Here is a 23318-nt window from a genome sequence, read left to right as displayed (position 1 = left end):
CTCACTCTGGCTCTCCAGAACACTCACTGTTTGAGCTACTCATCTGCAGCTGGTGTTAGCCACAGCCACATATTGCCGTGTATAAGTTGCTTTTATTTATTTTCTTTTCTCCTTGTTTGAAATTCCTAGGAGATAGCATCATCCTTTATACTTCTGTCTGGTTTCAGTGACTTGCTTAAATATATTTTTAGGAGTTGGAGTCATAGCTCAGTGGTAGAGCGCTTGCCTAGCACATGTAAGACACGGGGGTTCGATCCTCAGGAATGCATAAAAATAAATAAATAAAATAAAGTTATTATGTCCATCTACAACTATATTTTAAAAATGTCTTTTTAAATTTATATTTGTATATATGAATGTGGAATGACATATAGCAATCAAATTGCATTGGAAAAGTTGATCAAAATACATTCATCTTAGCAGAAAGTATCTCCATGTTTGGTCAGTTAAGCACCAAATTGCTAGTGCTACATTGCAGACACTAAAAATAGCATGTGACATTAAATTTTAAAGATAAAAAGTCTATATTTCTAGGATCAGACTAACAGTATAATGGTTAAAAACCAAAAACAGTCTCTCAAATAGGTGTCAGAAATTTTGGTGACTAATAGTAACTGGGTTTACTTATGGAACATTATGTGTCAGCAGCATACTAAGAGCTTTATTTATGTGCAGCCTCAGTCTTCACAGCAATCTAGGAAGTGGGAATTATTATTCCATTTCACAGGCCTTGAAACTAACTCAGAGAGTTCCAACAGCTTTCCAAGGCGGGTAAACAGCAAAATAAGGATTCAAATTCAGATTTACCTGACCTCATCACAACCTTCTACCGTCTCTCCCAATTACTCGAATTCTTGGTATGGATTTTCATGCCATAAGTTGGACAAGGCTCTCTTTTCTAAAGAAAGGGTTGAGGAAACAGATTTTTTTTTTAAAGCAAACAAGCAATCAACTCATCAACTCTTCTGCAAACAAAGCCACACAGGAGAACTTAGAGATGTACTTATTTACCTTGGTTCTTATTTCTTTAATCTATCTTCTCCCTCATCACTAACCCAATTTCAGTTTAGACTCTAATCATCTCTTCCACAGATAATTCAACAGCCTCCTGATTCTATTGTCTCTAATGTCAGAATATATCCAGAATCTGATTACTGCTGATCCTCCCCCACACATCCTGACTTTTATCCTCCATCCCAGGCAGTTTAGTCTGAGCAAACCAGAGTTTTTTCAAAAGGTTCCACAGGGTTGCATCACAGCTCTGCTCAACACCACCTCTAGCCTCTCCTCCCCTTATGCTTTCCTTTCCCACTGTTGGTATAAGGCTTCCTTCTTGTTCCTTGGGCAAACATGTCATCCATTTCTCCAGGATCTTGCAAGAGTTGTTCCTTTTACCTGGGGCTCTTTCCTCCAAGATATTTGCATGGCATAGTCCCTTACCTCCTTTATGCCTTTGCTTAAAGGCCACTGTCTAACTGAGGCTTTCCCTCAGTCTCCTATTTAAAACTGCAATCTACCTTCCACCCCAGGACTTCCGCTCCCTCCTGGCTTGCTCTAATTTCTGTTTTTAGGCATCATACTTATCACTTTCTAACAATACTGCATGAAATACCATATTTATTATGTTTATTGTGTTCCCTCACTACAAGGAATGTTTGCTCAGTGTTATATCCTCAGCACCTAGAACAATGCTAAGCACATAGTAGGTGCTTAGCAAATATTGCTGAATTAATGTTTTAAATGACTTACTAGCAAGCAAAATTCATTACCCCCAGGTCAATGTTCTATGTTTACCCCATGGCTTTGAGCACTCCAGGGTTCAGGGTTCTGTCCATCCTGAGGCATTCATTCACTTGCTTAAGAAACCAGGAAATGGGGAGCTACTAAAAAGAGAATAAGCTGAGCACAGGGGTGAAAGTCTGTAAGCTATTAAGCAGCTGGGGAGGCTGAGGCTGGAGGATCACAAGTTCAAAGCCCAGGCTCAGTAATTTAGTGAGGCCCTAAGCAACTTATGGAGACCCTGTCTCATTAAAATAAAAAATAGGCTGGGTATGGTGGTACATGCCTATAATCCTAGCTGCTCCAGAGGCTGAGACAGGAGGATCGCAAGTTCAAAGGCAGCTTCAGCAACTTAGTGAGGCGCTAAGAAACTTAGTGAGAACCTGTTTCAAAATAAATACAGCTGGGGATATGGCTCAGTGATTAAGTGCCCCTGGGTTCAATCCCTGATACCAAAAGTCAATCAATCAATAAGTAGAATACTATACGGTGACTTCTCTTTTGGTCAATTCATTCCAACTCTGGGGAAAGGACCCGGGGAAAAGAAGGTGGAAATCATGAGTCCATGACAATAATTCAGTCAAAATGAGGAGAACTTGAGAAATATTTACTAGACAAGAGGGAAAGATCCGAAGATTGATTAGACATTGGGAAAGGTGAAAAATCAGGTTTCATCTTCTGTATTGGGTGACTGAAAGGATAATGCCACAGTAATGGAGATGAACATCCCAGGAGAAGCCCATTTGGGTGTGGACCTGGGAAACAAGTTTCCACCACTTTCAATAACATTCATTTTAGCAATCTATTGACAAATAGCTAATGTGATTAAGGCAGAAAGCTTAATGAAGTAAAAAGCAGCAATTATAAACAAAAGGGATCCTAAAAGAAGATCATTGTTTATGTTCCCATTTATCAGTGGTAGTGAGCTGGACTTTGGGCAGGCAGATGCCCTTCTAAGGAAAAAGGCAGCAAAGTCTTTTCATGGGTTAAAAGTTTCAAGTAGATTGTGCATTAGGAGACTTAGAAAGATTTCAGTAGATTTTAATTAGCACTGGTCCCACTTTATTGGAAAATAACTTTTAATTAAGTAATTCTGAAAGAAAAATTTAAAAGATTCCCCCAGCGAAGGGTTACCAACAAAACAATCCAATCTACCCCCTATATAACTGACAGTTTTCCCCTCATCTCTTACCGGGGAAGTTCTCTCGATTGAGTTTAGGCCTGCGGATGATCACAAAGTCTTTGTCACTCCCTTTGCTTTTCAGCCGTTTCCGTGTGGGGCTCTGAGGGTGGCCCAGGTTAGAGAGCAGTTCCTGGGGGATGTTCTCACTGTCCACCTCCTCCTTCTCTAGGGCGGAGACCCCCATGCCTGACAGCAGTTCAGAAGTCTTGCTAGAATCCCATCCCCACGTGAAGCTGGTGGTAACGTTGCTACTCTGGTCCGGAATCTCCTGGAGGTGCTTCCTGCAGAAGGGCAGAATACCCCATTCCTTTCGAAAGCACACCCCTAAAAAAGTCCAAGGTAGGCATGCAAGAAGTAACAAATTATGGGTTATAGAAAACTTTCAAAGCAGCTAAAAGAATTGCATTTGTTACGTGCCTTCAGCGAGTTCCCAAGAATGAAAGGAAAAACGGGGTGGGGGTGGGGGAAAGATCCAAAAGGAGTTTTGATTTAGGATCCCGTACAAGGCCTCAAGAATTTCTTCCCGTGGAGGGAACAAGGAAAGAGGAAGAGCAATGTGAGTGAATGAAAATGGTAGGAGAAAAACCCATTTAGAGACGCCAAATAAAACTGCACGCTGATCCTCGCTCTAAAACATCCATCCATCCATTTCCCCCCAAAAGGTGCTCTAGGCAACAATACAGCATTTGTAACAATCTTAGCAAAAGTAGCAACATGCGCGGCCTAAAAGAATTGAGACGGTCCATTCATGCTCTGCCCTCTTCTGCAGTCGGCTTACCTGTGCATGGCGTCCACAGGTTCGGGAGTTTTAAATACCTGCATTAATTGCACAACTGCCCGCCTCCCAGATTCCCGCTTTGGCGCGCGACAGCTCCCAGCGTGCGGTTCCAGCCCCCAGCAGCCAGACCCGCGCACTCTAGCAACGTTCCATTCCTGCAGCGCGCGCAGGGCTCTCCTGCCCGCTTTCCACCGCGGCCTCCGCGGCCCCGCAGCCTGCTGGGAATTGTAGTTCTTGGCCTATCTCGCAGTCCGACGAACTCTCTCCGACTTCCTTCCCTTGAGATTTCCCCCGCCTTGCAGATACCCACAATCCCCCGCGGAGCAGGGCAGGAAAACACCCAGAGTAGGCGGGGAAACGGAAGTGGGCGGAGCTCCGACTGACTGGGAAATGTCAGCTGCTTGACTGTGGACGAATTTTCCTTTCCCGGGAATCCGAAGGCCTTCTGGTGACCGCCACCGCCGTCGCCTGTGCTCGTGGGTCTCAGACCCTGGACGGCTGTGGTGGACGTGGAGCTTCCCTGTCCTTTCCAGACGCTGTCTGGCGAGATCGGACGGTGAGTCTTAGTGGGAGCTGTGAGGCGCGATGGGGTCTGGGGTCCGGGCGAGCGCAGGTAGAGATAAAGGGGGTCCCTGGAAGTCTCTGAACGGCCGCTGTCGCGAGGCCCACCTCCCTGGCCTGAATGGAGGCAGCAGCCAGGCCCGCCGGTCAGGTGAGAAACTGCGAGCCGCCGTGTCACACCTGCCAGTCCCTTTGCCAGGAAGCTTGTTTCTCCACCAGGAAGATCCTTACCTCATCTATAAAGTAGGCACCGCGACAGCGACGCAGCTCTCGCGGGCTGGGAGTGAGGATCACTTCAGATAACGTGTGTGAAAGCCTTGTGTAAACTAAAGCGCAGATGAACTAGAAGCGGTGGTTTAATTTTAGGGGAGCCAGACACCACAGTGGTTCCTGTGTGGGGTGGGAAAGCTGGGTATCACCTTAAAGGCTTGACCAGCCTCATAAATTCTAGCAAGCGAACAAATAAGATTACGGTGTGAATGCAAAGGGCTGTGCGAAGCAGAGGGCCACCGGAAAGCTATTCGGGTGCTCTGGCTCCGCCGGCTGCGTGCATTTGCGTCGCAGCTTAAAAGCAAGCTGCATTTAGCATATCTCTGAGTAGAGGAGGTTGGGGGTGGTTAGAGTAGGGAGCTTGCGGTATTTCAGGTAGGATGACCATGCGAAATTCATTGTGCAAACTGTATTATAACTGTGACCCCGAGAAAACAGTGAGAGAGGAAAAGGGGATAAATCCCAAGCCTAATAAAAAAATAAAGAGCATTTATAAGGTTCAGAAGTAAGCAAGCCAGCTTCATTACAAACATATTAGAATATTAGTTCATATGCTGTATGACATAACGTTGTGTTTCTTTGAAGAAGAAGGCGGGGGGGGCGGAGAACCTTCCTTTCTCAGGTATATGCTTGTTTCAAGCTTGATCCTTGGCTTGAAAATTAACTGTTACCTCTTCATAGAGGAAGAAATTCTAACACTCTTTGTTCTTGAAAGTAGGTGAGATTGGTGTAAAGAGAAGATCTGTTCACAAATTGATGTTAATTGAAATGATATGAAGAATACTGAGCTCATTGTTCACAATTCATTAAATAACGTTACTATATGGAAAATATTTTAAAATGCAACCTTCTGTTTTTTGACTTAAAGTAACCTGTATGTTACTTTGGAGAAAGCAGTTACCTTAGTTTAACTCTATCTACATCCTTTCCCTTAAGACTGCAACTCACTAGGTAAATGTTTTAGCAAAAATATAAAATCAAACAAAAGCCAAAAAAAAAAAACCCCACACAAAACCATATAATAAATACATGTACACATCCATACACACACACCCATATGTTCAAAAAGAGCTAGAATATGTGTGAAACCGAATTAGTGGACACTAAGTCCTTTCTAGGGCTCAAGGTAGAGCCTGTTAACTTTGAAAATTAGAATGCATTTTGCCTTGGTAATAAATATTTAAACTTGTTAGTGTGTGAGAGAGTATATATGTGTGTGTGTGTGTGTGTGTATGTATGTATGTGTGTGTGTGTGATTGATTCCCTCTAATTGTGGTCTTAATAAGTAAAAGTTTAAATAGGTACACATGACTTTTTAAACATACATAAATTGTGTTGATTTGAAGATTTGAAATTACTAGCTGCATAGAGACAGCTGTCTGATCCCTTTTTTAAAAGTATTGCATTGTAATTATTACTAATGTATCATATTTTAGTTTCCTGATTAATCTTGTTAGTTTAATCTTATTTGGCATACTGCATATACCATATTTCTAGTATTAGAATTGATAGATCAGTATCTAAAGAGTTACATTTTTTATAACTGCAAATGACATTAGGGTAAGTAAAAGTTTCTAATACTCTGGAAACTTCAGATAGAATTAAAAGTTACTTTGTAAATCAGAAAAGTGTTTATCATGTAACATCAGATGCTTGGAAACAGCAAGAGTGATATCATTTATGCATAGTCAAAATCACAGCATAGTTACAAATTGATCAATATTAGTAGGCCTTAGGAAGGGCCTAAAAGGACTGGCAACCATAAATAATTACTAGCATAAATTACTAGTAGTTGTTAGTTTCAGTTTTGACTATCAATTATTATAAAAGAGATTTCATTTAAGTAGAAGAATGATGTGCTTTTACCTTAATGCCATCATAGCATGAAGTGAATTTTAAAATTCATTTAGTTTCATTCTCATATTATTTAGTTTCAGGCACCAAAGACTGAGGGAAATTACAAAGCAAAAGTTTTCACCTGTCAAATTTCAAAAAGATCCTTTTCCCTTGATTAGTTTTAAACTAGACCTTTAGTTATTTTCAATTTAATGCTGTGTGATGGACAGATACTGGGGAAAGAACAAAAGGGTTCTCCTTTGCTCTGTTTTTTTCTACTTTTCCTGTGTAGATGAGACATATATTTCTATAAATCAATTAAAGTTACAATACCTGAAAAGTAAAAAGTTAAATTGTACATTAAACAAGATTTTCTTAGCATTTTGTCTTGTATATCTAAAAGAATAATTAATAGGAGAATGATTTTTTAATTTGTCCACTAGAAAACTGAACTAAAGAAATTATTTAAACAATTTAAATTACAGCAAGAAAGGATATCTTGATTGGAGATGGGACATGTAATTGCCATCCAAGCTGGATTGCAATCCAAGTCGGGATGCCTATGGCTTTGCTACTTACTGGTTATGGGAACTTGGGCAAAGTACTTATTCATTCTGTGCCATTTTTCCCTTTATTAAGCAAGGATACCATCCTTTCTTACTAGGTTGTGAAATTTTGTTGGATTAAGCATAGTAAGTGCTAGCACCATGCTTTGAATATGGCAGACACATACTAAATGTCAGTGCTTCCTTTTTTAAAAATTACTTTATTATTAAGAAGGATTCTAAGGTTTATTATGTATTGAAGTAAGTCTACAATTTATATACCTGGAATCTTAAGAATTTGTTAAAGTTTTTGCTTTTCTTACCTACCTACCTGGTTGCTGTCTTCCCTCTCATGCCTTGCTGAAGGTGAAACAATTATAATGTATCTCTCTTTATTAGTTGCTTGGAGGTGTTCCTTACACTTTGGAATTCAGGTTACTTGGTTGGTTTGCCCACCAAGCTCTTAGATGTTTTCAAAATATACTATGACTTTTTCTCATTTTTAGAATGATGGTGATAGTCTATTATGGTATTCTACATCCTAAAATGAACTTTCTCAAAACTCAAGATATTTAAATATGAGAATAAAGATTATGTTAAGCAAGACTTAAAGTTTCATTGGCAGTAGAGAATTGTTGACATTATTATTCACTTCTAGTTCTGATTCTTTTTATTTTTCATTATTAGGATCTTGAGGTATCTCAAGATCATTATTATTCATTGTCTGAATAAAGATACCTATTTAACACGGAATATGTGGTATATATACACAATGGAATGTTACTCATCATTAATGATAATGTTACTAACAATACTAATGTTACTCATCATTAATGATGAGTAACATTTCATTGTGTATTTATACCACATATTCTTTATCCATTCATCTACTGAAGGGTATCTAAGTTAGTTCCACAATTTAGCTATTGTGAATTGTGCTGTTATAAACATTGATGTGGCTGTATCCCTGTGGTATGCTGTTTTTAAGTCCTTTGGGAATAAACCCAGGAGAGGGATAGCTGGGTCAAATGGTGGTTCCATTCCCAGTTTTCCAAGGAATCTCCATAGTGCTTTCCATATTGGCTGCACCAATTTGCAGTCCTAACAGCAATATGAGTGTACCTTTTTCCCCACATCCTCGCCAACACTTCTTGTTGTTTGTATGCATAATAGCTGCCATTCTGACTGGAGTGAGATGAAATCTTAAAGTAGTTTTGCTTTGCATTTCTCTAATTGTTAGAGATGTTGAACATTTTTTTTCATATATTTGTTGATTGATTGTATAACATCTTCTGAGAAGTGTCTGTTCTATACTTTGGTCCATTTATTGCTTGGGTTATTTGGGGTGTTAAGACTTTTTACTTCTTTATATATCCTAGAGATTAGTGCTCTATCTGATGTGCATGTGGTAAAAATTTGCTCCCATTCTGTAGGCTCTCTATTCACTTCACTAATTTTTTTATTTTGTTGAGAAGGAGCTTTTTAGTCTGAATCCATCCCATTTATTGATTCTTGATTTTAATTCTTGTGCTATAGAAGCCTTTTTGTTTTCTTATTTTTTTGGCTTTTAAATTTTTTAAATTTGTTCTACTTAGTTATACAAGTAGACAGTCAAATGCATTTAGACATCAGAATGCATTTCAATTCACTGTACAAAGATGGAGTGCAACATTTCAATTCTTTGGTTGTACCTGGTGTAGTGATGCACCATTTGTGCAATTATATCTGTACCTGGGGTAATGATGTCCCATTTCATTCCACCATCTTTCCTGTCCTCATAATCCCTTCACACTGTCTCCTTTGCCCAATCTAAAGTTCTTTCATTCTTTTTATGGTCTCTCCTCCATCATAGATCAACATCCATTAATCAGAGAAAACACTTGGCCTTTCGCTTTTTGGGATTGGCTTACTTTGCTTAGCATAATATTCTCAAGCTTCATCCATTTAACTGCAAATACCATAATTTTATTCTCTTTTAATGCTGAGTAATATTCCTTTGTGTATATATACCACAGTTTCTTTATCCATTTGTCTATTGATGGGCATCTAGGTTGGTTCCATACTTTAACTATTGTGAATTCAGCTGCTATAAACATTGGTGTGGCTGATTTAAAGTCCTTTTGGGTATAGACCGAAGAGCGGGATAGCTGGGTCAAATGGTGGTTCCATTCCAGGTTTCCTGAGGAATCTCCATACTGCTTTCCAAAGTGGTCACACCAATTTGCAGTCCCACCAGTAATATATGATTGTACCTTTTTCCCCCCACATCCTATCCGGATAGGAGTCTTATTAAGGAAGTTGGGGCCTAATCCCACATGATGGAGATTTGGGCCTACTTTTTCTTCTATTAGGTGCAAGGACTCTGGTTTAATTCCTCGGTCCTTGACCCACTTTGAATTGAGTTTTGTGTATGGTGAGGGGTAGGGGCTTAATTTTATTTTGTTGCATATGGATTTCCAGTTTTCCCAGCACCATTTGTTGGAGAGGCTATCTTTTCTCTAATATGTATTTTTGGTGCCTTTGTCTAATATAAGATAATTGTATTTATATGGGTTTGTTTCTGTGTCCTCTATTCTGTACCATTGGCCTACAAGTCTGTTTTGGTGCCAATACCATGCTGTTTTTGTTACTATAGCTCTGAAAGGTCTGGTGATGCCACCTGCTTCACTCTTCTTGCTGAGGATTGCTTTAGTATTTTGGGTCTCTTATCTTTCCAGATGAATTTCATGACTGCCTTTTCTTTTTCTGTGAGGAATGTCATTTGGAATTTGATTGGAATTGCATTAAATCTATATTGGGCTTTTGGTAGTATGGTCATTTTGACAATATTAATTCTGCCTATTTAAGAACAAGGTAGATCTTTCCATCTTCTAAGGTCTTCTTTAATTACTTTCTCCAGCATCCTTTAGTTTTCATTGTAGAAGTCTTTCACCTCTTTCATTAAGTTGATTCCCAAGTTTTTTTTTTTTTTTGAGGCTATTGTAAATGGGGTAGTTTTTCTAGTTTCTCTTTCTGAGGCTTTGTCACTGATGTACAGAAATGCCTTTGATGTATGAGTGTTGATTTTATATCCTGCTACTTTGCTGAATTCATGTATTAGATCTAGAAGTATTCTGGTGGAATTTTTTGGGTCTTCTAGGTATAGAATCATATCATCAGCAAATAGTGATAATTTGAGATCTTCTTTTCCTATCCATATCCTTTAATTTTCTTTCATCCTTCTAATAGCTCTGGCTAGTGTTTCAAGAACTGTTAAATAGAAGTGGTGAAAGAGAGCATCCTTGTAAAATCTTTGATTTTGACAAAAATTTTGTCATTTTTTTGTTTACATTCTCATCAATTGCTATTAATTCTTTCTCATTTTAAACACTGGTGTTCTTGAAATTCTAAAGTTATCTTAACCTTTAAATCTTCCATTTGGAGTATAATTAGCTTAAAGAATCATTATCAACCATAAAAGGGTAAGGAACTAGTACTCTAAGAAACATTAGCAAGCTGATTATTAAACTATAATAAAAGCATTTGACAGTAATATTAAATAATATCTTGATGATTGGAAAAAGCCTGAATTAGATTTTATTGATTTAGGCTTTTGGAACTGATGTTTTGAAGGTATGATCTGCCTGCTTGTCACAGACTAAAATTTGACAGAGTGAGTGAATTGGCATTTTTAAGTAAAACTACTTGTTGCGTTGGTGTTAATGCCAAACTATGATAGCTTTAAATTCTCTTTTTATTTCTACTCACCAGGAACTGAATTTTAATTTTCCTCCAGATTTTAATATCATATTCATCTTCTCTTTATTCTCCCTAAACATGTTATTATAATATTTGGAGAATGTTAATCAACTACTGTGGTCATCAAAGACCTATTTCTCCTTTTTGCCCTTAAAATTTTTGCAAAGCTGCATGTGGTTACCATTTAGCAAATGATTTATAATTATCCACTTCTTTTTTGATTGTGTGCCTAGGAGAATGAGATTTTCTTTCTATGTAGCATTGATGAGTCAGGCACACCTTCTCCACACAACTCTTGAGATGTGTTCTGTCTCTTAACAAACAGATGAAAAGGCTGTTTAGTCTATTCTGCTGACCAAAAGAGAAAATCCTTATTTGTTGAGAAAAACAACAGGAGCCAGGCTCATATCTTGTTCTATAGGAATATGGGAGAACCCAGACTGTGGTAACACAGAGGATGAAAAATAAAAAGTTACTTACCATTTCATAGGTTTATTTAAGTTTATTTTTGTTTTTGTTTTTGGTACTGGGAATCAAACCCAGTTGCGCTTTACCACAAAGTCACATCTTCAGCCCTCTTTTTTCCCCATCACCCACAGATAATCTTTATTATAATTTTGGTTGTATTTTAACAAAAGGAGAATAACATTGATACTATCTGCAATATGATTTTTTAAAAATTATTTGTTCTCTTTAGTTATATGACCATAGAATGTATTTTGACATGTTATACATACATAGAGTATACCTTCCCATTTTTGTGATTATACATAATGTGGAGTTACACTGGACTTGTATTCATATATGAACATAGGAAAGTTATGTCTGATTCATTCTACTGTCTTTCTCCTTCCCATCCTTTTTGCCTTTCCTTCCCTCCCCTTTGTCTAATCCAATGAACTTCTGTACTTCCCTTCTCCTTCCTTATTGTGTTTCAGCATCTGCATGTCAGAGAGAACATTTGGCCTTTTCTTTATCTATTGATCTGTTGAAGGGCACCTAAGTTGGTTCCATAGCTTAGCTATTGTGAATTGAGCTCCCTATTCCTTTTAAAAATATTTTTTTAAGTTGCTTAGGGCCTCACTAAGTTGCTGAGGCTGGCTTTGAACTTGCAATCCTCCTGCTTCAACCTCCCAAACTACTGGGATTATAGGCCTGCACCAGTGCACCTGGCCTCTATTTTGTAGTTTTTGTTTGTTTGTTTGTTTGTTTTTTGAGGGAACTGAGAGTAAACCTTTTAGGGTAAAACTACTCTTTTAGACCATTGAGGCAACCAATCTCCTAAATGCCCTCCATACAAAGGCAACAAAGTTTAGTAGCTAGCATTTATTTAGTACCTATTCTAATGCCTGGAACTCCTTCATGGTGTTTTACTTTTATATATCATTTGATCCTCATAGCAACCTGTGTGAGGTGATTATCCTCATTTTGCAGCATAAATTGCATAAAGTTATACGAGTATTAAATAGAGTTGGAATTTCAAACCCAGGTTTGCTAAGGTATAAGAAAACATTTATATTTTAAAAGAGTTGTAATGTTAGATACTTAACATCCTGCAAAAATTTCATTCTCTGTGTATTTTACCTTTATATTATTACATTGATTTTTAAATAAATTTAAAATTATAAAATAATATAGTTCCATTTTTAAAAACTAAAGTAACATACATGGATCCAAGAAAGCACAAAGAAGAAATTAGAAATCATCTCTTTACTACATGGTTACAACTGCTGTCAGCATTTTGGTGTGTGTTTGTCCATGCATATGTGTGTGTTTCTTGTGTATACTCCCTACTTCTATCACTTTTTATATCTCTTAATGTGTCTCTCTGGATCTCTTCTTTTTTCTAAGTGGGGGACTCTCGTGATCTCTTTAATCATTCTCTGCATAGTTAGGTAACCCTTGACTAAGCATGGGTCCCTGCTCCTGTCAGTCATGGTCAGAGCATCAGGATAATAAGTTCTAAAACCCATGACTGTTTTTCTCAAAAAATCTGTGGCCAATGGTGGTGGACTATTTAGTACAAATATTTAAGTTGGTCTGTTTTTATATTTAATGTTGTAATGAAAAATAACATGGAAGATAAATCTTTTTTTATCTTTTTTTTGAGAATAATTTATCTGAAAAGGAATTGTAGGACAAAGGATATGTACTTTTCAAAAGGTTTTCGATACATATTGTCAAGTTGTTATCTCCTCTAGCAATGCGGTTTTGGTTTTTTAAATCTAGGCTTGAGTTTTCTAATCTTTATTATTAAATTATACTTTAATTGAAAATTTTCAAGAAATTGTATTTAATGTCAAATAACTAAATCACATGGAGAATAAGATGCCCCTATCTTTCAACAGAAAATTGTTTTAGTTGATATATAGGAATTCATAGGGAACCCTAGAAAGTGTTGTCATTTTGTGCTATAAAAATTCCTCACTTGAATTTAGATATAAGATCAAAGATATGGACTTTAAAACTATTATTTTCTCATCTCAAGTTAGGGAAACTCCAGTTTTTATCTCCAATTTCATGGGACCAGTAGGCCTCACCTATGTCATAAAGAAGGCAAAAGAAGAGCTGGTGTTGTGGCTCAGCAGTAGAGCGCTCGCCTAGCAGGTGTGAGGCCCTGGGTTTGATCCTCAGCACCACATAAAAACAAATAAACAAAATAAAGATATTGTGTACAACTAAAAAATAAATATTAAAAAAAAACAAAAAAAAAGAAAAATAGATAATGTGGTAAACACAATAATAGACGCACAGTGATGTCTATTTCCTAATCTCTGGAACCATTAAATGTAGTTAGATTATTCAGATGGATCCAATGTAATCAAATGAGCCCTGAAAGGCGAACCTCTCCCAGCTTAGGGCAAAGGAGGACATCACATAGATTTCAAGTTTGAGAAGGACTTGACAAGCCATTGCTCTAAGATATACATGACCACCAAAAGGAAAAAGAAGAAAGAAGAAAAGGAAAAAGGTAACTATGTAAAGAAATGGATATATTAATTAGTTTAATTATGGTATATTGACAAAACATCATGTGGTACACTGCCGCAGTTTTGGCTGGGCACAGAATCATGAGCCACTCAAGCAGGAACAAAACTTTATTTCGAAAAAGCCGCCGCCTGCAAGCCAAACCCGGTCCTCCCAGCCGGCGTCCACCGGAACCGCACGTCTCCCGGAACCGGGGTCCCCCGGACCTCCCCCGGAATTTCCTCCTACTATCCTTCCCCAACCAATGGGAACTCTCCAAGAGTCTGGTAACATGAGTCCGGTAGCAGGCCAAGGTGAACAGTGGGAGTCCAATTTCCATATGAATGTAAATCTTAACATAATCATCTCAGTGGCTAGCTGGTGTCACTTTACAACCAAAGGTGCCATACATCCTATATTTGCTTGTGGCTCCTAGCAGTACACCTTAAATGTATATAATTTTAAAAAATCATATACAGGGCTACATGCAAAGGCTGGGAAGAGTCCTCTTGGCTAAGGACAAATGCTAACTGGCAGCTTATAAGGAAAGTGGGATCTCTGTTCTATAACCATAAATAACTGAATTTACCAACAGCCTGAATAAGCTTAGAAATGGATTCTTCTCCAGAGAGGAATGCAAGCCTACTGACACCTGAGCATAGAACTCAGCTGAACCATGTCGTGCTTGAACTTCTGACCCACAGAAACTATGAATAATAAATTGGTGTTTTTATGTTACTAAGTTTGTAATACTTTATTACAGCAGTGGTAGGAGATTAATACACTGAATATAAGAAGTAATATAACAAAATAATTTCTTTAGTGTTAGAATAAAGGATCCATAATTCTATTTGTCTACATCATTTTAAAGTACTGTGAATCAGACTGAGAAATTGAGTGATAGTAAAAAAAAGTAATAGTGGCAAGTTATAACTATGATTTTGGTTTTTGTTTATGCCCATGTTTTTCCTATGTCATTGTTGTCTTATTGTTTTTATGCATATTATGTAAAATTGCATGTATTTAGTTTTTCAGTTAATATTAGGGTGATTTTCAGTAAGATTCTATCATTTAGCATTTTTTTCATAATCTATAATATTCAGTCTTTTTCCCTATGATTTGATTATCATATTCTTTGCATTGGACAATTTCAGGTAAATAAATACCTCAGACAAACTAAGGGATTTTCAGACAATAAATATGTTGCACTTAAACAATAATTTCACACTAAATGATTTTTTTAAAGCTGGATCTTGAAGATGGTTAACAGTTTTCATGAGTGTATTCTACCTTGAGTTTTCAGTAAAATATTTAATCTATTCTTGCTTTAAAAAGATTGCCTTTGAAATGAGCAGAAATAGAAAAAATTGTGTAAATACTAAAGTATACAGTAATTTTTTATTCATTCTTTTATTCCTTCAACAGATATTTCTTGAATACCTGCTATATGCCAAACACAACTCCAGATACTTAGGATATGGTACTGGATAAAATAGTTAAGTGCTACTGTCTTGGAATCTAGGGAAGGAAAAATAAAGGGAGACAATGTTTACAAAGAACATGTATCAGGTAGATAAGTGCATACTGGGAAAATGTCACAAGATAAGGGGATAGAGAACAATGAAAGGGGTTCAAGTTTATACATTTAGGAAAATTGAAAATATTAGTGTTTTAAATTTGTAGATGAATGGAAAGAAGTCACTTCAAAAACATAAAGAAATAGTGAAGAAAATAGTTTAAAATATGATTTTTTAAATTAGAGTTAATTTAGTCCATTAAAGTAATTAAACTTTCATTCTTTTATAACTAGTTTTGGCTGGAGAGGTTTGTACACTTGAAGTATATTATCAATTCTGCTTTACTTTTATTTTGTTAGGTGGCATTATGATATTTATTCTTAATGTTAAAATATCAGTCAGTAATTATCCATAGACAAACAAATATGCCTAACATTGATTTAACTGCCTTCAGTTAGTAAAGGTAAATTATTTAGGAGTGGAGAGATATTGAATAAGTCTTGCTGACATCTGTATAATCAACATTTATCATACATTTTAAAATATTTTCAAATGTATGATTTTATTCTGTGGTATTGATGATTTTTTGCACATAAAATAGGTAAAATGGCTTTCTCTAAAGAAAATAAGGTTTACATAGATAAATGGCAAATAATATTGTAAAACAGTAAATAAATAAATTTCAAGTTCTTGAAGTTGAATTGTTAGAAAATATTAGCAAAAAAAAAAAAAAAAAAGAAACTAATGTTTTAAACAAAGGAAAGGTTTCTTCCCATTAGTTCCTCTCTCTTCCTTCCTGTCTTAGAAAATATTAAATTATGGGCTATGAATCATCTTAGAAAACTTTATTTGAAAACGAATTCCACCTCTTGTACTAACCCCTACCCAACTTGTTCCTGCCAGTGAATGTGCTAATAATAATGTTTTGGAGTTGTTTTATGATTTTCCTGCGGTCTGTGATGATTTGCTAAGAGACGCTATGATGTATGTAAAGTCCCTGCCTTCCCCAAAGAATGTGTAAAACTGCTGCTGCTGCTGCTGCAAAAAAGAAAGCCTTATTTTACTAAATCTCCATTTCCTAGGATCCTAATTTCCTAGGATAGCATGTTTGTTTAAAATATTCTGTCAATACTTAAGAAACAAACTCCCAAATGACACTATATCAAAACTCTGCACCACACATAAATAAATAAATAAATAGTCTATTGACAACTAAAAAATATATAAAAAGATAATTTCTTAATTTGTAATATTTTAAGAACTTGTGTGACATTTGTCAGAAATTTTTTTTATGAAGATACAATGTATGTGATTTTTTTTTTTTTTTTTTAAGTACTGGGGATTGAACCCAGAGGTGCGATACCATTGAGTTACGCAACCAGCCCTTTTTTTTTTTTTTTATTGTTGGTTGTTCAAAACATTACATAGTTCTTGACATATCATATTTCACATTTTGATTCAAGTGGGTTATGAACTCCCATTTTTACCCTGTATACAGATTGCAGAATCACATCAGTTACACTTCCATTGATTTACATATTGCCATACTAGTGTCTGTTGTATTCTGCTGCCTTTCCTATCCTCTACTATCCCCCCTCCCCTCCCCTCCCCTCCCCTCATCTCTCTCTACCCCCTCTACTGTAATTCGTTTCTCCCCCTTGTATTATTTTTCCCTTTCCCCTCACTTCCTCTTGTATGTAATTTTGTATAACCATGAGGGTCTCCTTCCATTTCCATGCAATTTCCCTTCCCTCTCGCTTTCCCTCCCACCTTTTATCCCTGTTTAATGTTAATCTTCTTCTCATGCTCTTCGTCCCTACTCTGTTCTTAGTTACTCTCCTTATATCAAAGAAGACATTTGGCATTTGTTTTTTAGGGATTGGCTGGCTTCACTTAGCATAATCTGCTCTAATGCCATCCATTTCCCTCCAAATTCTATGATTTTGTCATTTTTTTAATGCAGAGTAATACTCCATTGTGTATAGATGCCACATTTTTTTATCCATTCATCTATTGAAGGGCATCTAGGTTGGTACCACAGTCTTGCTATTGTGAATTGTGCTGCTATGAACATCGATGTAGCAGTGTCCCTGTAGCATGCTCTTTTTAGGTCTTTAGGGAATAGACCGAGAAGGGGAATAGCTGGGTCAAATGGTGGTTCCATTCCCAGCTTTCCAAGAAATCTCCATACTGCTTTCCAAATTGGCTGCACCAATTTGCAGTCCCACCAACAATGAGCAAGTGTACCCTTTTCCCCACATCCTCTCCAGCACTTGTTGTTGTTTGACTTCCTAATGGCTGCCAATCTTACTGGAGTGAGATGGTATCTTAGGGTGGTTTTGATTTGCATTTCTCTGACTGTAGTGATGCTGAGCATTTTTTCATGTGCTTGTTGATTGATAGTATGTCCTCCTCTGAGAATTGTCTGTTCAGGTCCTGGGCCCATCTGTTGATTGGGTTATTGGTTATCTTATTGTCTAATTTTTTGAGTTCTTTGTATACTCTGGATATTAGGGCTCTATCTGAAGTGTGAGGAGTAAAGATTTGTTCCCAGGACGTAGGCTCCCTATTTACCTCTCTTATTGTTTCTTTTGCTGAGAAAAAACTTTTTAGTTTGAGTAAGTCCCATTTGTTGATTCTAGTTATTAACTCTTGCGCTATGGGTGTCCTATTGAGGAATTTGGGGCCCGACCCCACAGTATGTAGATTATAGCCAACTTTTTCTTCTATCAGACGCTGTGTCTCTGATTTGATATCAAGCTCCTTGATCCATTTTGAGTTAACTTTTGTGCATGGCGAGAGAAAGGGATTCAGTTTCATTTTGATGCAAATGGATTTCCAGTTTTCCCAGCACCATTTGTTGAAGATGCTATCCTTCCTCCATTGCATGCTTTTAGCCCCTTTATCAAATATAAGATAGTTGTAGTTTTGTGGATTGGTTACTGTGTCCTCTATTCTGTACCATTGGTCCACCCGCCTGTTTTGGTACCAGTACCATGCTGTTTTTGTTACTATTGCTCTGTAGTATAGTTTGAAGTCTGGTATTGCTATACCGCCTGATTCACACTTCCTGCTTAGCATTTTTTTTTTTTGCTATTCTGCAACCAGCCCTTTTTATTTTTTATTTTCAGATAGTCTCACTAAATTGCTAAGGCTGGCCTCACACTTGAGATCCTCTTGCCTTAGCCTCCAGAGTCCCTAGGATTACAGGTGTGCACCACTGTGCCCAATTGTATATGAAATTTTTAAGATGTGCTTTGAAAAGTAAGATATAGGACTTAATGTTAGGAATTATCCTCTTCATCTTATTCATAGTCCAATGTAAAGCATGACAGTTTTCCAAAGAGGTTATGAATATGTTACTAAATATTTAGAACATTTCCAAATGGTCACTTCCAGTTTTAATGCTACATTTTATTTTTTATTTTTTTCAGTGAATAGATATGGTTCAGAAGCATACATGAATAACTTTGGTTCATCAGAGTGAACATTCAATAATGAGTGGTGCAGCTTTGGGACTCGAGATTGTTTTTGTCTTTTTTCTGGCATTATTCCTACTTCATCGATACGGAGACTTTAAGAAACAGCATAGACTTGTAATTGTTGGAACACTGCTTGCTTGGTATCTCTGCTTTCTTATCGTCTTCATACTGCCTCTGGATGTTAGTACGGTAAGATGCGAAACTAATTTTCGCAATTTAGAAAGCAACTGTAATTGTGCAATTTGTTTGAGATATATTATTTTTAAGACAGCTGAATTGTATAAGGTTATAATTATATTTAGAATTTAAATATTATTTTAGGAATTTGATTGTTAAACAGCATAGCCAGGAAGGTAAGTTTTGGTAGGCAGATTTACCAACTCTAATATCCCTTGAGTACTTGGTAACTTTTTGATTCTCATTGTTTAAACCATGTATTCATCGCTTTAGACAATATACAACCGGTGCAGGCATGCCGCTGCAAATTCCAGCCCTCCTGAAAATAACAGTACAGCAATTGTTACCCCAGTTCCAAGGTATGTATTTCATTTTCTTTTTTTTTTAATATAACTATTGTAGAGAAAATTGCTTAAAAATTAGCAGTTTTTATCATCCAGATTGTGTATTTAGAAAAGTTATCCTTATTTTCTACTGATCTTCCCATTTTCATTCTTTGTTAGTAGTTATTTTATTATGTGGTATTCTAAACTTTAAATATTTAAATCTAAGCTTTAAATACTTAAATCTAAACTTTATTGTTACACAGGGCCTTTCAGTAGATGATAGTGAGAACTTAATTAAAAAAAAAAACTAATTGTTTGCTCTGGTTCTTCCCCTTATTAAATGTGTACCTTCCAAAACCATTTTCCTCTTAGTCTGTCTTATATCTAAAAAATGGAGCGTCTGGGGTTATGGCTCAGTTGTAGAGTGCTCGCCTGGCATGTGGTAGGCACTGGGTTTGATCCTCAGTACCACATTAAAACAAAACTGTCGGGTCCATTACAATTAAAAAAAATTAAAAAATAGAGCCTAGACTTTCTTAGATTTTGGCACCATTACTAAATAAATAAAGGAGTATGCATTTTCTCTTTTGCGTAATTTACAAAGTTGTTATAAAGAACAAGGGGGTTATTCTCTAAGATACTCCTTTCATATTTCATATCCTGTTAAAACATCATACTTTTGCAGTAAGAATGAATAAAAATTTAAATTGTCAAAAGGTTATATTGAATTCATATTATATTTCCAAGTAAAAAAATGAGTCTATATTGATATAAGACTTTTACCAATGTTTTAGTATTTGTGTGGTTATTTTTGCAGCTTTTATAAAATATTCTAATTTGAATAAAAGTAAATTTAAAGTGTATATGCTTTTTCTCTTTGATGAACCATGAAAAACTAGATATAGACCAGAAGCAATTATAGCATTAAAAGTTTTTAGACTAAAGGATATTCTCACACTCTAGGAAGATTATTAAGTGGAAGAATCTATGGTCAGAGACTCATCATCAGAAAATTCAAGCAGATGCTAGTGTGCGTGTCCACAGGAGCTATGCTGGTGTGACTGATATAATTTACATTCCAATTTCCAGGAATTAATCACCCAATGACTTCTCTTGCCCGACCCCTTCTGCTAGATAGTAATAGCAAAACAAAACATAACCAACCCTACAACTGGGATGAGTCTTTTTTACCCAATGATTAAAAATACACTGCAATGGGGCAGGGGTTGTAGCTCAGTGGTAGAGCGCTTGCATCACACGTGTGAGGCCCTGGGTTTGATTCCCAGCACCACATAAAAATAAAACAAATAAAAAATAAAGATATTAAAAAAATACAATGCAAGTTGAAAACCATAATCATTCCTTTTTAGAACAAACTGTTTTGTATCATGTACATTTTTTCTGTTTGACAGTCAGCTTTGAATTCTAAGTTTCTTCCTGAAATTTTATGAAAATCATTAATTATTAACCTGATGTAAATGAACTTTGCCACACACAAATTATTTATATAATTCATTTAACTTAAAATTGTTTGCGATTAATTGGCTTTAAATTGTTATTAAACAGCCAACATCCATGTTTTAAGCCATGGAGTTACATTCCTGATGGAATCATGCCAATTTTCTGGAGGGTAGTATATTGGACATCACAATTTTTAACATGGTAAGTGACAGTGATGGACAAAATTTTTAAAAATTTGGCCAAAGTAAACCAAAAAATGTGATTATTTCTCAGTGAACCCTCATATTTTGCAATTTATTCATATGTTACATATTGTTTCTCTTAACTCTGTATCTTCTTTCTGCCAGCTCATGTCTCTTTTATCTTAAAAAAAAAAATGAAACAAAAAAGAAGAAAAGGGAAAACAGACCAAAAATATAGAGAATAGAAAAAAGTTTTCCTGGTCACTGTTTCCCTGCAGTTATTGCCTTCTCTTGTGACCCTCAATCTAGTCTTCTTCTAACCCATTATTACATGAAACTACTCTTGCTAAGGTCACCATTATTCTCTGACTTTATGTCTCTTTATCCCAACCCTCTGAATTTTCTTCTGGGGAATTTCCTTCATTTCCTAAATATTAGTCTTCCCTAAAATTTTATGTTTGGTCATCTTATCTGACTCTTCCTTCATGGCTTTGAATTGTAGCCATGGTTTCATGTATCCAGAATCTTGCTTTCTCCCCATTATAGCTTTGTCCTTCTGCTATGCACTAATCTCAAACTCACTCCCTACTGAACATCTCAAGATATTCTGGAGGCAACCAGACTCAAATGGGAGGTGGTAAACATTACAAAAGACAAATTGCATAGCAGAATAGAGTAGTGCCCCAATAAATTCATGCTTGTTAACCAGCTGGGCCCTCAGTGTTGCCAGAATTTCCTTCTTTGCTTCATTAATCTGTTTGCCTATTCTGTACATCAGATATTTCCAGTCACTCCAAACTTCTGTCCTCTTAGTTGCTGTCTTCTACTCATTTCCTAAAAGTCACACTTACTCTTAGCATAGGACTTTACTTTCTGTCAACCTCACAGTGAAAATAGAAGTCATCAGATGGCAGTTCTTTTAGCTTCTCACTAACAAACTTTCTTCCAAGGACAGAAGAGTCATTCTTGTTAAGCTAATCCCTCTCGTTAAATTGTGGACTCACCCCATTCACCTCTTGTTACCTATTTATGATTTCCAGTTTTGGCACAATAAGCAAAAAGTCTTTCACCTCGAATACCTTTCCAGTCTCCACCTTGTTGATCTTATCATGACTAAAATTTTTGGAGACTTTTTAAAAAATTTAAGTGTAAACTTATACTGAAAAAAAAATACATATTCTGTTTAGTTTGACTTTTTTTCAAAATGAATGCATCTGTGTACCAGCACTCAGATAATGGTGATTCAGGACATGAACAATGCCCCAAGATGCCTCTCTCATGTTACCCCAGTCATCCACTAACCACAGAGGTCACCACGATTCTTTAAAAAAAATATATATATATTTATATGCAGTGCTGAGAATCAAACCCAGTGCCTTACACATGCTAGGCAAGTGCCCTGCCACTGAGCCACAACCCCAGCCCCATAACCATTATTGTGTCTTGCATCACCATAGATTAGCTTTGCCTGTTTGTGAACCTTATAAACATCAGGTGTATGGTATGGATATTTTTGCATTTCTTTTTTGCTTACATATTTGGAAGATTCATCTACATTACATTGTATGTATTAGTGTTCTGTTCTTTTTCATTTCTATAAAAGATTTTGTTTTATGTACATACCATGGTTTATCTTACTTAGCCAAACTTCTTAAATGAACTATCATTTGACATTTCCATTTATTCATTATTTACTTATTCCTCAACCCGTGTACCCATTTTTTTACACCCAAGCCTCCACTCACACATAGAGGTCATCAGTTTACTCGACCTCTTGGCAGCATTTTATTCTATTGTTTTATGTTTCCACTTTCAAATACTTCCTTCTCTGGTTTTTGTTTAACTTGCTCCTTGAATTTTTTCCTTGACCCTCTATTGTTCTATCTCAGTCTCCTCTGATTTCTTCTCCTTTTTCTTTACTTCTTCCTTAAAAGTTGACATTTCTAAGTACTTCTTCTGAAGTAGTTGGATAGCCAACTACTTCCTCCTCTTGAAGACTCCCTTGGATATCTTCTAGGTACTTTAGAATCAGTAGGTTGACAACCAGTCTTTTCCTCTTCTGCTTCTTATTATTACTACCACTCCCAGTTAGTTCTGGTTTTGTTTCCTCTCCATCCATTGTCCTTGGTGAAGTCATAGAAAATTTAAATTTGATCATACCTTTCTTACTATTAAAGAAAATGTTTCTCATTCTTTGGGTATAGTCCAAATTTTACATAAAGGCTTTAAAGGTCTGTTTTTAGACTCATCTGAAGTCATTTAACACTTTCATACTTTTTGCTGGTCATTGTGGCCTCCTTTTCTCCTAGGAAGTGCTCTTTATTGTCTTAGGGCATTTGCTTTCTGTCAAGTTTAATATTACAAAAATAAACAGTCACCTAATAATGTTTATTCAGTATTAACATGTAACTACTCATAACTGTATTTATTACTGAGAATTGCACATTAAATTTGAGATTTATGTATTTCTTGTGTTTTGAAATTATATAGATATATAATTGTTTTGTTTTGTTTTT

At 36.3% G+C, this 23318-nt stretch overlaps 2 protein-coding genes across 2 annotated transcripts in view; one reads left to right on the top strand and one right to left on the bottom strand.

The window, feature by feature from the left end:
* Nucleotides 1-3951, bottom strand: part of SKP2 (S-phase kinase associated protein 2) — a 29036-nt gene extending 25085 nt beyond the window's left edge. The window contains exons 1-2 of the mRNA XM_081299231.1: nt 3741-3951; nt 2972-3243 (exon numbers count right to left, since the gene is read on the bottom strand). Coding sequence (XP_081155357.1) covers nt 2972-3243; nt 3741-3784 — 316 coding nt within the window. The 5' untranslated portion in view covers nt 3785-3951. The remainder of the gene's footprint in view (nt 1-2971; nt 3244-3740) is intronic.
* A 152-nt stretch (nt 3952-4103) lies between these two features.
* The window catches only part of LMBRD2 (LMBR1 domain containing 2), a 54710-nt gene continuing 35495 nt past the window's right edge, over nt 4104-23318 (top strand). Inside the window, exons 1-4 of the mRNA XM_081283393.1 lie at nt 4104-4296; nt 18609-18845; nt 19107-19192; nt 20726-20821. Of these exons, the coding sequence (XP_081139519.1) occupies nt 18672-18845; nt 19107-19192; nt 20726-20821 (356 nt within the window). The 5' untranslated portion in view covers nt 4104-4296; nt 18609-18671. The remainder of the gene's footprint in view (nt 4297-18608; nt 18846-19106; nt 19193-20725; nt 20822-23318) is intronic.

Source organism: Spermophilus citellus, assembly GCF_964194105.1.
Source record: "Spermophilus citellus genome assembly, chromosome: 1".
NCBI lineage: Eukaryota > Metazoa > Chordata > Mammalia > Rodentia > Sciuridae > Spermophilus > Spermophilus citellus.
Note: the sequence above shows the minus strand (reverse complement) of the source record. Positions and strands in the feature narration are given on the sequence as shown.